Here is a 15,261-nt window from a genome sequence, read left to right on the forward strand (position 1 = left end):
TATGTGCATAGCAACAAAGCACCAAAATACATCAGGCAAAAACTGATAGAACTGCAAGGCGAAGTAGCTGAATCTGCTATTTCTGTTGGACTTCAATACTCCTCAGTGAGTGGCTGGCAGATCAAGCAGGCAGGTAATCAGTAGAGACATAGTTGAGCTGAACAACAGCATCCATCAACTGGATCTAATTGACATTTATAGAATTTGCCATTCAACAACAGCAGAATACACATTCTTCTCCAGGTTACCTGGAACATTCACCAAGATAGATCACATTCTGGGCCATAAAACACACTTTAACAAATTTAAAATAATAGAAATCATACAATGTGTGCTCTCAGACCACAGTGAAATTAAACTAGAAATCAGTAACAAAAAGATAGTTGAAAAACCCCCAAATCTGGGGAGATTAAACAACATACTTCTAAATAACATGTGGATCTAACAGAAGTTTTGTGAGAAATTTAAAAATATGTTGACCTAAATGAACATAAAATCCAACTAATGAAGTTTTCAAGATACAGGGAAAACAGTGCTTAGAGGGAAATTTACAGCATTGAATGCATACTTTAGAAAAGAAGAAAGCTCTAAAACCGGTCATCTAAGCCTGCACTTTAGGAAACTGGAAAAAGAAGTGCAAATGAAACCCAAAATAAGCACAAGAAAATAAATATAAAAATTAGAGCAAAAATCAAAGAAATGGAATACAGGAAATTGATAGAAAAAAAAAATCAATGAAACCCCAATGCTGTTTTTTTGCAAAGATCAATAAAATTGATAAACTTCTAGGCAAGTTAACTCTGTGAGTTAACTAAGGAGAGAAGACACAAATCACTAATATCAGAAATGAAAGAGGGGCTATCATTATTGATTCCATGGACATTAAAAGGATAACAAATATGAACAACTCTGTGCCCACAAGTTTGATAACTTAGATGAGATTAACCAATTTCTTGAAAGACACAATCTATCAAAACTCATATAAAGAGAAATGGATAATCTGAATAGGTTTATAACTATTAAAGAAATTGAATCAATAATTAATACACTTCCAATATAAAAGCACCAGGTCCGAATGGGTTGATTGGTAAATTCTACCTATCATTTAAGGAAGACAGTATACAAATATTCTACAATCTCTTCCAGAAAATAGAAGTAGAAGAAATATTGCTAACTCATTCTATGAGGCCATCATTACCCTAATAACAAAACTAGACAAAGACATTGTAAGTAAAGAGAATTACAGACTAATATTGCTCATGAACACAAATGCAAAAATATTCAACAAAATATTAGCAAATCAAATTCAACAATGTATAAAACGAATTATGCACCACAAACAAATGAGATTTATTCCAGGTATGCAAAGCTGGTTCAACATTTGAAAATGAATTAATATAACCTTTCACATCAATAGGCCAAAGTAGGAAAATTATATTCTCACATAAAGTAGATGCCGAAAAAGCATTTAACAAACCCAACTCCCATTCATGATGAAAACTCTTAACAAAGTAGGAATTGAGGAGATCTTCCTCAATTAATAAAGAATATCTAGGGAAAAAAAAACCACCTACAGCTAATATTATACTTAATGGTCAGAAACTAGATGCTTTCTTGCTAAGGTCAGAAAAAAATGTAAGGATGTCCCCTCTCACCACTCTTATTTAACATCATACTGGAAGTCCTAGCTAATGCAACAAGACAAGAAAAGGTATACAGATTAGGAATGAGGAAATAAAACTGTCTTTTCCACAAGTGACATCATTGTCTATGTAGAAAATCTCAAAGACTCAACAAGAAGAAAAGATCACTTGAAACCAATAAGTGATTACAGCAAAGTTACAGGAAAGAAGCTTAGTATATAAAAGCCAATTGCTTTCTTATATACCAGTAACAAACAATTGAGACTTGAAATTAAAAACACAAAATACCAGTAACATTAGCACAAAAAATCTTGAACTACTTAGATATAAATCTGTAAATCAAACAAAATATGTACAAGATCTATATAAGGAAAACTACTGAATTCGGATGAATGAAACCAAAAGAGAACTAAATATCAACAAATGGAGTGATATCCTATGTCAATGGGTAGAAAGACTCGATATTGTCAAAATGTCAGCTCTTCTCCACTTGATCTATAGATTTACTGCAATCCCAGTTTAAATCCCAGCAAATTATTTTGTGGATATGGACAAACCGATTCTAACATGTATATGGAGAAGCAAAAGACCCAGAATAGCCAACACAATACTGAAAGAGAAGAACCAAATCAGAGGACTAACACCACCAGACTTCACAACTTACGATAAAGCTACAGTAATCAAGACCATATGATACTGACAAAGTAATTATCAAATAGATCAGTGGAACAGAATAGAGAACCCAGAAATAGACCCTCACAAACACAGTCAACTGATCTTTGACAGAGGAGCAAAAACAATTCATGTTAGTCTTTTCAGCAAACGTTGCTGGAACAACTGGACATCCACATGCAAAAAAGTGATTCTAGACACAAATCTTATACCTTTCACAAAAATTAACTCAAAATGGATCATAGACTTAAATGTGAAATGCAAAACTATAAACTCCTAGGAGATAACACAGGAGAAAATCTTGGTGACCTTGGGTTTGGTGGTGACTTTTTAGATGTAACACCAAAAGCACAATTCAGGAAAGAAAAAATTGGTAAGTGGAACTTTATTAAAATTAAAAACTTCTGCTCTGAGAAGGACACTGTTAAGAAAATGAGAAGATAAGCCACAGACTAGGAGACAATATTTGCAAACCACTTATCTGATAAAAGACTAGGATCCAAAATGTACAAAAAATTCTTAAAACTCAGCAATAAGAAAACAAATGACACAATTTTTGAAAATCAATAAAAGATCTGAATACACATTTCACCAAATTAGATAGACAAACAGCAAATAAGCATATGAAAAAATGTTCCACCTCATATGTCATCAGGGAAATGCAAATGAAAAGAATGAGACACCACTATACAAACATTAGAATGTCCAAAACCCAGAGCACTGACAACATGAACTGCAGGCGAGGGTGTGGAGCGGCCGGAGCTCTCACCACTGCTGCTGGGAACGCAAATGGTGCAGCCACTCTGGAAGAGTTTGGCGGTTCCTTACAAAACGAAACGTACTCTTACCATATGATCCAGAGGTTACACCCCGTAGGTTTTACCCAAATGAATTGAAAACTTTCGTCCACGTAAAAACATGCTCACAAATGTTTTTAGCAGCTTTATTCTTTTTTTTTTTTTTTGGCAGTATAGTTAATCTACAATGTTGTGTTTGTTTCTGGTGTACAGCACAGTGATTCAGTTATACATACATATATATATTCTTCTTCATATTCTTTTCCATTATATTGATAGTTTATTACAAGATATTGACTATAGTTCCCTGTGCTATACAGTAGGACTTTGTTGTTTATCTTAGCAGCTTTATTCACAATTGGAAGAAACCCAGACGTCCTTCAGTAGGGGAGTGGATAAATAGACTGTGGTCCATCCAGATACTAGAATATTATTCAGTGCTAAAAATAAATGAGCTGTGAAGCCTCCAAAAGACATGGAGAAAACTTAAATGCATTTTACTAAGTGTAAGTAGCCAATGTGAAAAGGCGACACACTGAGTCCAGCTTCATGCCATTGTGGAAAAGGCAAACCTATGGCGACGGTAACCACAGACTTTAGTTAATAATAACATTGGCTCATCAGTTTTAACAACGTGCCGTGGTAGAGCAAGATGTTAATAAAGGGAAAATGTGTGTGGAAGGGTGAGGGATATGGGAACTCGGTACTTTCCACTCAGTTTTACTGTAAACACGTAATGCTCTAAAAAATAAAGTCTATTTACAAAACCACAACTTACCAGATGTGTCTCATACACCACCACCTTGCTTCCTTTCCTCTTGGGAACCCCTGAGGACAGGTCTCTCTCCAGATGTTTCTGAAGGCCTCCGGGCCGCGGGCCTGAGAGTTAATGTAACAGACATCGGGACAGCTCAGCCAGTTATGTCAGTGTTTAAGCCCAAAGGCCAACACGGTTATGATCAAGTCCCCCACATCCAAGTTGAGGGGCTAGACCATGAACAGGGTATTGCCAGGAGCGTGACCCCGAGGGTCTGTGAGCTCCAGTTCGGGACCCACCTCCAGGCTGGTTAGAGAAGGCTCTGGCGGGGCGGGTTCTCAGCAGGAAGTATCCACTGGGCTCAGCCTCTCCCTTCTCCATAAAGGTGCCGGGGGTACTTTCCCACCCTCAAACCAAGTGAAGGGGCCTCAAGATCCATTTGGGGAGCTCGGCCTGAGTCCTCTGTGGGCAGAAGGGATGGCTCTGGCTCTGGCCTGGGAGTCTGAAGGAGAGGCCACGGCTGGCAGGCTGCCCAGCTGCCACAGCCCGTTTGGCAAAGCAAAGGATGCGCTTTTCTTCTCATTAGCCAGATGCCGGCACTGGGGGCCATCTGAAAGTCTTCTCCTGAGAGGACCGTCTGGGGAGGGAGGCTGATCCCGACAGAAGGGAAACCTCTGGGGGCAGCAGGCGTCCTAAGAGGCGTCCTCCCTATGCATCGAGGGGCTGCAGGACGCTGGGTCAGGAGAGGCCTGAGGAAGTCACAAAAGCAACCCCAGCTGTACCAGTAAGTAGGGCTTTCTGACGCCTCCCACCCTCCCTCTGACCCTGGAGGATGCCCAGCCTGCAGCAGTGAAGGGGGCAGAGGAGAGATGCCCCACCTCACACTCACACCGCTGTCCACAGCTCCTAACTGCAGTTTCAGGGCCTGATGTAGGACTGGGTTGCGGGGAGAGACCTTTCACCTTTAAGGAAGTCGAGCTTTGCCATCCCTAGTACTGGGCTTTTTCGTGTCTGGAAGAAAGACTATCACTAGAAAAGGGCCCAGAACCACCGGGATCTTGCAGGGTTGCAGCTGTAAGGGAGCTTTGCCCTGATGAATCCGTCTCACTGGACAGGTCGTTTAGAGTTGAAAACAGAAGGGGCTGGAAACCACACAGGGCAGATGAGCAGGTCAAGCGGGTCACTGACCAGTCCTGAGGCCAGAGCCGGCACTGGGCCAAGAGGGGCCCGTCCCCAAGGCAGCACTTCACATCTGTATACTTTAAAAAATGTTTGTGACGGCTTTCCATGGCTGGTATTTGATTTTATCTTCATAATCATCTTGAGAAGTAGGCCAAGCATGTATTAGGAATTCTCCTCCATGGCCTGGGGATCTAATTCAGTCTTAGGTGACAAGCACGTGCGGGACACCAGCTCTGTGCCACAGTGTAGCGCGAGTGCTGGGGCCACCGAGGGGCCAGGATGCCCTGTGCCTATAGGAACCAGGACACAGCCAAAGAAGACATGCTCTAAGTTTTCTTCCAGGAACCCACGAGGCACAAGGCCAGAGTCCAAGCTCAGAAGAGTGCTCCCCACCCCCGCCTGTGGATCCCCCCAGTCACAGCTGTGAGTGGGCAAAGGACTTAAAGCTCCAACTCCCCTGGCTTTTTTAGGGGGAGGAAGAAGTAAATTTTTCATTGAAGTCTGGTCTCCCAGCTTTCAAAAGACACGAAAAGAGGGACACAGGCAAATGCTGCCTTTCTTCATAGGTACAAGTTAAAAATGTACCTGGGGGTTGTGGGCATGTCCCCTCCTTCCAAGCAGATGTGGTCCCAGAATTACTCATCCGGACAGAGCAGAGGGGCCAGGCGAGCCTCAGAGAGTCACGTGAGGCTTCCGTCCTCTTTTGGCCAAAGTATAAAGTACCAGCATGGCATTTATTTCTGAAGCGATTTCACTCTCTCCTGATCACGAAGGCCCAAGGCTTCTCTCACTGACTCCATCGGTTTCCAGGCTTCTGACGTGTGGGGTCAGCTTCCACCATCAGAGATTTGGTTTTCTCCCCTCAAAGCTCAGCCTGGAAATCCGGGGAAACCGCAGGTGTGGGAGCGGAGAGGGGCGAGGGTGCCCAGGCAGGAGGGTGAGGAGGGCAACTGACAAGTGCCTCACAGGGTCCGCCCCACCTGGGGCCTCAGAACACAGGCAGGTAGGTGCTGGTGTTCAGGGCCGCGTGGTCCGGGTCAGAAGAGGCCGCAGGAGCAGGAGACAGAAGTGGGGTCCTTGTGACCAGAGCCGGGGCAGGACCCACGCTTCCGCAGGCATCATCACAGCACAGCCAGGGGGCTGCCACACCTTAGGGGGCCAGTGACAGAGGTCCAGAGACAAGACCACCAGTCCCACCACATCAGGCACCCACAGAAGAGCCCTTCTCCCAGAAGCCCCGAGGACACACAGACCACACTCCCTGCAAGGGGAAGTGGAAAAATTCCTGGAAGAATGGCCATTCACCCAAAAGAAACAGAGTACCCTTTAATTGACAAATATAAGTACCATCCATCCTAATATCCATTCCGAACAAGGAAAGAACAGTCAGACTATAAAGAACCTTGTGATGTGCATTCACAGTGTGTTAAAATTTCTACTCTCGTATAATTCAGATTTTGCTCTCCACTGAGTGAAGATTCTCTTTCAGGGCCCCAGGCCTCCGGAGTTGACCATCTTTCTTACTCTGATGCTCTCAGCACAATCCTTGTCCCTTGGGCTTCTGTCCAGGTGCTCCATCTGATTAAGATGCCTTCTCCCTCCATTCTGATCTCTCACTCTTAACCATTTTTCAGTCCCATTTAGACATTCACTCCTCCAAGCTCCTCCCAGGAAAAATGGACTTCTCCTCCCCCATCCTCCTCCCCCTCTCCCCTCCCCCTCCCCCTCCTCCCCCTTCACCCCTCCTCCTCCCTGCCCCCTCCCCTCCTCCCCACCCATTTGACTGTATCTTGTTCTTAACCACACTTTTTCTCCGTGTCACACACCCCCATCTGCTGGACTAGAGCACAGTATTTACACACGCATAAAGAATCTAGATTCTCACTGCGACCCGACCCTCAAGGTGAGGAGCAGGTATCGCCATTCTCATTACACAGGCACTTGGCTCAAAGTTCATTGCTTGTCCAGCTTCAAATAGTGAGTAAAAGAAATATTTGTCCCCGCCTGTGGATCCCCCCAGTCACAGCTGTGAGTGGGCAAAGGACTTAAAGCTCCAACTCCCCTGGCTTTTTTAGGGGGAGGAAGAAGTAAATTTTTCATTGAAGTCTGGTCTCCCAGCTTTCAAAAGACACGAAAAGAGGGACACAGGCAAATGCTGCCTTTCTTCATAGGTACAAGTTAAAAATGTACCTGGGGGTTGTGGGCATGTCCCCTCCTTCCAAGCAGATGTGGTCCCAGAATTACTCATCCGGACAGAGCAGAGGGGCCAGGCGAGCCTCAGAGAGTCACGTGAGGCTTCCGTCCTCTTTTGGCCAAAGTATAAAGTACCAGCATGGCATTTATTTCTGAAGCGATTTCACTCTCTCCTGATCACGAAGGCCCAAGGCTTCTCTCACTGACTCCATCGGTTTCCAGGCTTCTGACGTGTGGGGTCAGCTTCCACCATCAGAGATTTGGTTCTCTCCCCTCAAAGCTCAGCCTGGAAATCCGGGGAAACCGCAGGTGTGGGAGCGGAGAGGGGCGAGGGTGCCCAGGCAGGAGGGTGAGGAGGGCAACTGACAAGTGCCTCACAGGGTCCGCCCCACCTGGGGCCTCAGAACACAGGCAGGTAGGTGCTGGTGTTCAGGGCCGCGTGGTCCGGGTCAGAAGAGGCCGCAGGAGCAGGAGACAGAAGTGGGGTCCTTGTGACCAGAGCCGGGGCAGGACCCACGCTTCTGCAGGCATCATCACAGCACAGCCAGGGGGCTGCCACACCTTAGGGGGCCAGTGACAGAGGTCCAGAGACAAGACCACCAGTCCCACCACATCAGGCACCCACAGAAGAGCCCTTCTCCCAGAAGCCCCGAGGACACACAGACCACACTCCCTGCAAGGGGAAGTGGAAAAATTCCTGGAAGAATGGCCATTCACCCAAAAGAAACAGAGTACCCTTTAATTGACAAATATAAGTACCATCCATCCTAATATCCATTCCGAACAAGGAAAGAACAGTCAGACTATAAAGAACCTTGTGATGTGCATTCACAGTGTGTTAAAATTTCTACTCTCGTATAATTCAGATTTTGCTCTCCACTGAGTGAAGATTCTCTTTCAGGGCCCCAGGCCTCCGGAGTTGACCATCTTTCTTACTCTGATGCTCTCAGCACAATCCTTGTCCCTTGGGCTTCTGTCCAGGTGCTCCATCTGATTAAGATGCCTTCTCCCTCCATTCTGATCTCTCACTCTTAACCATTTTTCAGTCCCATTTAGACATTCACTCCTCCAAGCTCCTCCCAGGAAAAATGGACTTCTCCTCCCCCATCCTCCTCCCCCTCTCCCCTCCCCCTCCCCCTCCTCCCCCTTCACCCCTCCTCCTCCCTGCCCCCTCCCCTCCTCCCCACCCATTTGACTGTATCTTGTTCTTACCACACTTTTTCTCCGTGTCACACACCCCCATCTGCTGGACTAGAGCACAGTATTTACACACGCATAAAGAATCTAGATTCTCACTGCGACCCGACCCTCAAGGTGAGGAGCAGGTATCGCCATTCTCATTACACAGGCACTTGGCTCAAAGTTCATTGCTTGTCCGGCTTCAAATAGTGAGTAAAAGAAATATTTGTCAAATTGGATCCAGAGTCAATAGGCTTCCAGATCCCAAGCTGCATACCCAGAGTCCAGATCTCACCCCGAGTCCAAATCCTGTCTCTACTACTCTCCCCACCAGACAGAAAGACAGATGATAGGTGATAGATAGATGATTAACAGCTGATAGATAGAGACATGACAGACAGAAAACAAAGTTATTGATGGATCTGTTGGGGGATGAGTGGTCAGAGAGAACACAAATGACAAAGCCAGTGAGGTAAAACTTTAATAGCTGAAACTAAATAAAGGGTGAAAAGATGTCCTTTGTCCTAGTCTTACTTTTCTGTTACTTTGAAATTATTTTCAAATAAAAAGTTAAAACCACAACAAAATTTCCTGTTTTATTTTTTTCATTTCCAGCGCTTCTCCTTGTGCTGGATAACAGCTGGCTTTTACGCCACACTACCCTTCCGGAGGTTCCGAGGCAGGTGTGGGGTGAGGCCGGGTCCAAGGCCCCTGCAGCCAGCGCCACCCATGGCCCACCTCTGCAGCAGGGGGAGACACGGGCAGGACTGAAGACCAGCCGCCGCGCCAAGTCGGCCCCCACCAAGATGCACTCCACGCGTCTTTTTCTAAGTTTTCGGTTGCCCCAACCAACTCCAGTGGCTTCCAAGGCAGCCCACATGCTCTTCCTGCCACCTTCTTGGGGGTCTTCAGGTTGTTTAACAAGGACACAAGTAGGGGCCGGCCTCTGACCCCAAGGTGGGTCCCTCCCGAGTCGCTCTCCCGTCCACCTCTCCCTCCGAGTTGTGCGAGCCCCTCACCCGCGGCTGAGCCCAGCACGGGGGTTACGAGGGAGGGGCCAGGGACACGGGGAGGGGATCCCGACGGGGGGCGGCGAGGGAGCGGGGCGGGACGTGGGGCGGATACCCGGCGCCGGGACGGAAGGGAGCTCGGGGGCGGGGGGCGCGGGGAGCGCGGGGCGGGGACGGGGTACCGCGGGGGCGGGGCGGCCGCCTCGGGGCGCAACCCGGGCGGGGGACTTGTCGGCAGCCGCCGGGCGCCGCGCAAGGACCTCGGGAGGCGGGAGCCGCGTCGCTGCGCACGGGCCGCGCGGCCCATGTCCGTGCCGCGGAGCCGTGATGAGGGCGCCCGCGCTGCTGCCGCCCGCGCTGCTGACCTGCTGCGGCTGGCTGCTCGCCCCAGTGAGTGCGCCCCCAGCCCCGGCCGCCCTGCCCTGCGCGCCGCTCCTCCCCGGAGGGAGCGGCCCTGCGCCCGGCTGCGCTGCGCTCCCGAGTCCGGCCGCGGCGCTGCTCTCGGGGTCCCCACCCGCCCGCCGGGCTCGCGGGAGGGCGCAGGGCCGCCGGGGACGCTCTGGACCCTCCCCGCCGAGCGCGAAGAACCGACTCCCCGCCCGGCCGGGCTGGAGACGGGCTGGGAGGGTGCATTTGCTCGGTCCCCTCCGCCGTCCCGGGTTCGCTGGGAATAGGATCCGGTTTCTTGCTCGACGCCCTTCCCAGCGGAGCGGGTCCGGCCGCGTCCTCCCGGAGGCTGTGGCCGGCGAGGACGGTTCGCGGGCCCAGGGACGCCCGAGTCGGGTGGTGGGTAGGGCTTGGTCACCTCCGCAGGCCTCACGTTTCCGAGGGAAATTGGAGTTCGCTTTGTCTTTAACTACTTCCCCTTCCATCTCCTAGTACCGTCGCTGCTTTTTGTCTTGTTTAAGTGTGTGTCAGGGAGACGCGATGTAGCTACAGAAAGTTGATTTTTTTTTTATCATTATTTAAGAGCACCGGAAGAAACGATATGCTGAATAGAAATTTGTTAAATGAGTGCATTTGTAGATTATTTAATTCTCAGGAATTCTTCCTTTTATTTGAAGATCCTTGAAAAAAAACCCACAAAAACTGTGAACCCTATTTCCTGCTTCCCTCTCTGACAGACTGGAGTCAGTGTTGGCGTGTGTACATATTCGCATTTTATATCGCGGCCAGATCACCATCTGTATTGACTCATATCCCCTCTAAAGTTGTGAAGCCAAGGATGGAGCTATTTAGGGAAAGTTGTAATTGCTGAGGATATTTCGGGTTCCAGGAGAGCATGAACCTAGCCCACCCCTCAGGGTTGCCAAACTCCCTTGTCTAGTGTGAAGGCAAACCAAGTCTTTCCTCCCTCAGAGGGATGCTGCGAGGATAAGAACCTCCCTACTAATTTTAGGGCTTTGAAAGAGCTAGTTAAAAGTACCAGGAATTATTACGGTTAATGCTGCTTTAACTTCTAGGATGTGCCCAAATAAGTCGTTGCTGTGCATCTTCCAAGAATGTCAGATATCATGGTGTCTTTTAATACCTTAACAGAAATCCATTTTTCTTTTTAAGGCAAAATAATTTCCCTAATTCTGAAATTTAAGCTATTGACTTGTTCAGGTGTGAAAAATACAGCCTGAAACCAGGAGTTTGTACAGTGGTGGCTGAGCCGGAGCGGTGTGGGGGGGGAACCCAAGCTTCAGATCTTTTTAAAAATGAGAGTAAATGTGGCAAAAGTATTCAGCATTAAGTTTCTTCTCTTAATTTTGTTAGGAAATGTTATTCCTGGTTAGAATTCTATTGACTTATTTCAGTAGTAGGCTAATTAAACATAGATGGCCATAATATACTCAAGAGTATGGTTTTCTTTAACAAAAAGTTTGTTCTTACATGAGAGCTGGGGCACAGCTCCAGCCTGCAGCGTGAGTATTTGTGGGCTGTGGGAGGTGGCAGAAAAAAAAAGAGAAAGTTGGACCTTTGTGAAAATAGAGACCAGAGAATATTATCTTCCAAGACTGAAACAGTATGTGGCTTTGTCTTCTGCGCACATTGATGGACAACGTTCATCACCATCTGTGTCGCATCTGTAGCTCCCGTGATAGAGCCTGGCGTGAAGTCCCCCACACCTCTTGCTCAGTGGGAGCCTCAGTGCTGTGACCCTCGCCCAGGCCTCTCCCTACTCACCCCTCATCTTTTTGAAAAGCTTCTTCAGGGCTTCCCTGGTGGCGCAGTGGTTGAGCGTCCGCCTGCCGATGCAGGGGACGCGGGTTCGTGCCCCGGTCCGGGAAGATCGCACATGCCGCGGAGCGGCTGGGCCCGTGAGCCATGGCCGCTGAGCCTGCATGTCCGGAGCCTGTGCTCCGCAACGGGAGAGGCCACAGCGGTGAGAGGCCCGCGCACCGCAAAAAAAAAAAAAAAAAAAAAAAAAAGCTCCTTCACACCAAATTCTAAAGTTCAGTTTTGAATGTGACCTGCAGCCTCTGAAAATAAAGTTATCCTATTAGGGTTTTCCATTGAACACAGAGCCTGGCCTTAGATGAAGCACGCTGGCGTCTGGGGTTGTGTGCAGTCATTAAGAATGGGCTTATGAGTAAACATGTATTTACTTTGATTAAATCAAGGGCTATGAAATGGAGGACTCGAATATTGAAAGTTTATTGGATTAAAGAGCTCTAGGGCCACCAAATTAGTACTAACAACATAAAATGTATTACGTTAGTAAGTTTGTTTTCCTGCCCAGAAAAAAAATTCTATCAGGTTTTCTATTTGTTTACTAATTCCTTTACAAAGTAAATAATGAAGCTTTTTTTCAAATAACCATGCCAAAATACGAACGTGATTGCTTTTAAATGAGTGTTAGTTTGGAAGCAGTTTAGAACTGTGAGGCTTTGAGGGCTTTTATGTAGAAATTTTGCTTGACTTCCCCATTATAGTGGAATTTTCAGTTATTTCTATTTCTTTTAACCTTGAGCAGGTGAACAGCATTCACCCGGAATGCCGATTTCATCTGGAAATACAGGAGGAAGAAACAAGATGTGCAGAGATTCTAAGGGCTCAAACAGGAAAATACAAAGGTAAGGCAGATGCCTGGCGAGTGAGACTGTGCCCCGGATGGTGTGGATGAGCTGACAGGCAAGTAGCCTGCACCTCACTCGGAAAACTGGTGTTTAAGGTCACCTGTGTGTTTTAAAAAAAGTCTGCTTCCACTGTTTTTTAATGAACTGCTGGCAAAACTCATAGCATTGTGAGTAATGGGCTGCGGGGTGTGTTTGGGGTAGGGGGGATCATTCACACAGACCTTTTAAAAGAAAGCCTCACCCTTAACAGTAATAGTTTCCAGGGTCTGAGATAATAGCAGCAGTTACTAAAGTAATTTAATGGGCATTGTTACGCTTTGCAAAAGCAACTCCATTTTCCATGGAATGAGTATTTATCCGATTTCTTGCATTTAAAGTTCTTAGTTACATCACAGATGATTTTGATCCAGTTAAGAATGGTGGGAATTTATCAGAAATCAAACAGGAAAATGAGACTTTTGCTTCCTGAAGAGCAGACCGGTTATAAGTACAGTGAGCTTGCTGACTTTATTTCTCTACGTCCCAGAAGCAATGCCGGGATAGCGCGCCCTCACCCTGGGCACCATCTCGTGTCTGTAAACTTTGAAGGGTCTGGGATAACATCCAGATCATAAACAGTAGCAAAAACCTCTTGTCCTTCAGTTTTCGTTTTCTCTGTTCTGTGTCATTATTTTGTTCTCTTCAAGAAAAAAAATTAAAATCAAAGTACAACCATGTGTTAAAAGTCTGGTGTCCTGCAGAGGACCTCAGATGGAAAGTCACAGACGTGGGTGTTGTTCTAGACCAGTGCTGCCCAGTAGAAGCAGGATGCAAGCTTCATGGGTGATCTAGAACTTTCTAGTAGCCACGTTAAAATAAGTGAAAAGAAACATGTGATTTTAATTTTTAAAATATATTTTATTTATCCAAATATATCTGAATCATGATCATTTTAACTTGTAATCAATATAAAATATTGATGAGAAATTTTACTTTTTTGCACATTAAGTCTTGGAAACTCAGTGTGCATTTTGCACTTACGGTGCATCACAGTTCGGACCACACATTTCAGGTATTCATAGGTGGCCAGCAGCTCTGGTGTGCCCTTTCCTGTGCCCCTGGAGCCTCCACTCCCTCGGCCGAAAATGAACACTCTGGCCCTAGGGTTCCTTCCAGCCTTCAAGACCTGTGATTCTGCAGTGCACGCGAGATCCCAAGAGCCATGTGTCCAAAAGGTCTGCTCGAACTCTGTCCATAGGAAGGCAAGCAAGGTGGCTCAAACATGGCCTGAGGATCTACCCTGTACAAAGCCACGTGTGACCACTAGCCAGCTACTAGGATCCGTGAGGCCGGGTCTTGCCAACCAGGGTCTCAGGACAAGACAGTTGTCATGGCCACTGAGGTCTGTTCCCTTCAGAAAAAATTAAGAGACTTAGGGGAGCTAAATGCCGACAGGAGACAGGCTGAAACCCTTGGGAGCACCTAGTCGGTGGCAGGGGCCAGGTCCAGTCAGCACAGCACACCGTCCACGAGGCCTCCTGAATGGAGGGGCGCTGTCCGCCACATCCGCAGTGGGTGACCCTTGGCCTCTGCCCCCTCACGCCATTGTTGGGCTCTGAGGCTGCCCATAAGTGGCGTCCACTCACTGGCATGAGTTGGGGCAGCCGTGAACAGAACCCCTCCTTCACGTGGGGCATCTGCAGGCACTGAGCGGGCTCACAGCCCTGCCTCCTCTTCCCGGGGCTGAGTACCTCCAGTTCCTACAGGCGTCACCGGACACGCCGCCAGGCCCTGGGCCACAGGCTCCGGACACATGCAGACACTCCCGAAGCAGGAAGGGAGGAGAGCTTTCCCACTGATATAATGGAAGGCAGACTGAATTGTAGTCAGTTGATGACTTGATAAATCCTCTGCCCACAGCCCGCCTGTCCCTCACATTCACCTGGGAACTGCTCCCCTCCCCTCGCCCCTCTCATAACTGCTGTTTGGGGGGAAATCTCCCAAAATACCATCTTAGTGTTTCTTTCTTGTCACTCTTCACTTCCCATACTCACCAAGAACATTTTGCTAACAAGACAAAACCGGCACAGCAGGCGGCAGGGAACGCTTAACTTTTAAGCAGTGGAGTTTGGCCGAGACTCTCCCTGGGAGGAGACCCCCTCGCGGTGGGTCAGGGTTGACCGGGCATCGGGTGGGGCACCTGCACGTTTGTGTCCACAGCTCACCTTGACAGACGCAGCACCTGGAAGAGCAGGGAGAGTCCAAGGAGGCTAGTTCCGTCCCTTGTGAGGTAGGGTGTGTGCTCCTTGATCAGGTTTCTGTAATGAAAAGGCTCTTCATCTCTGGTTGGCTGGTGGATGGAGTGTGGCCTTAATTAGCTCAAAACAGCGCGCTTTTACCTCTGCTCGTTCCAAGGGCTCGGGTCTGTCCCTGTTCCCTGGCCAGCGGTGCACGAGGGCGAGCTGTGGCGTGTGGCCGGGCAGGGTGACGTTTGGCTGCGGGGATGTGGGGAATGTCCCTCACCACCCACTTCTTGCTGTGGAGAAACACAAGCGCCGAATTGCCCAGCTTCCTGTTTTCACAGGACGTCAGAAATGCAAACTTTAGGTAAAATGTTCCAGTTCTTGAAGTTTGCAACTAGTACTTTTTTTGTGTGTGTGTGTGCGGTACGCGGGCCTCTCACTGCTCTGGCCTCTCCCGTTGCGGAGCACAGGCTCCGGACGCGCAGGCTCAGCGGCCACGGCTCACGGGCCCAGCCGCTCCGCGGCATGTGGGATCCTCCCG

At 47.9% G+C, this 15,261-nt stretch overlaps 1 protein-coding gene across 2 annotated transcripts in view; it reads left to right on the forward strand.

Annotated features, from left to right (window-relative positions):
• The first annotated feature begins 9,649 nt into the window (after positions 1 to 9,649).
• VIPR2 (vasoactive intestinal peptide receptor 2) overlaps positions 9,650 to 15,261 on the forward strand; it is a 57,949-nt gene continuing 52,337 nt past the window's right edge. Inside the window, exons 1-2 of one of the 2 annotated variants that reach the window (XM_024132097.2) lie at positions 9,650 to 9,823; positions 12,396 to 12,495. In XM_024132097.2, coding sequence (XP_023987865.1) covers positions 9,761 to 9,823; positions 12,396 to 12,495 — 163 coding nt within the window. In that variant the 5' untranslated portion in view covers positions 9,650 to 9,760. The remainder of the gene's footprint in view (positions 9,824 to 12,395; positions 12,496 to 15,261) is intronic. The other variant, XM_024132105.3, reaches the window with a different exon arrangement.

Source organism: Physeter macrocephalus, chromosome 5 (assembly GCF_002837175.3).
Source record: "Physeter macrocephalus isolate SW-GA chromosome 5, ASM283717v5, whole genome shotgun sequence".
NCBI classification, from domain to species: domain Eukaryota; kingdom Metazoa; phylum Chordata; class Mammalia; order Artiodactyla; family Physeteridae; genus Physeter; species Physeter macrocephalus.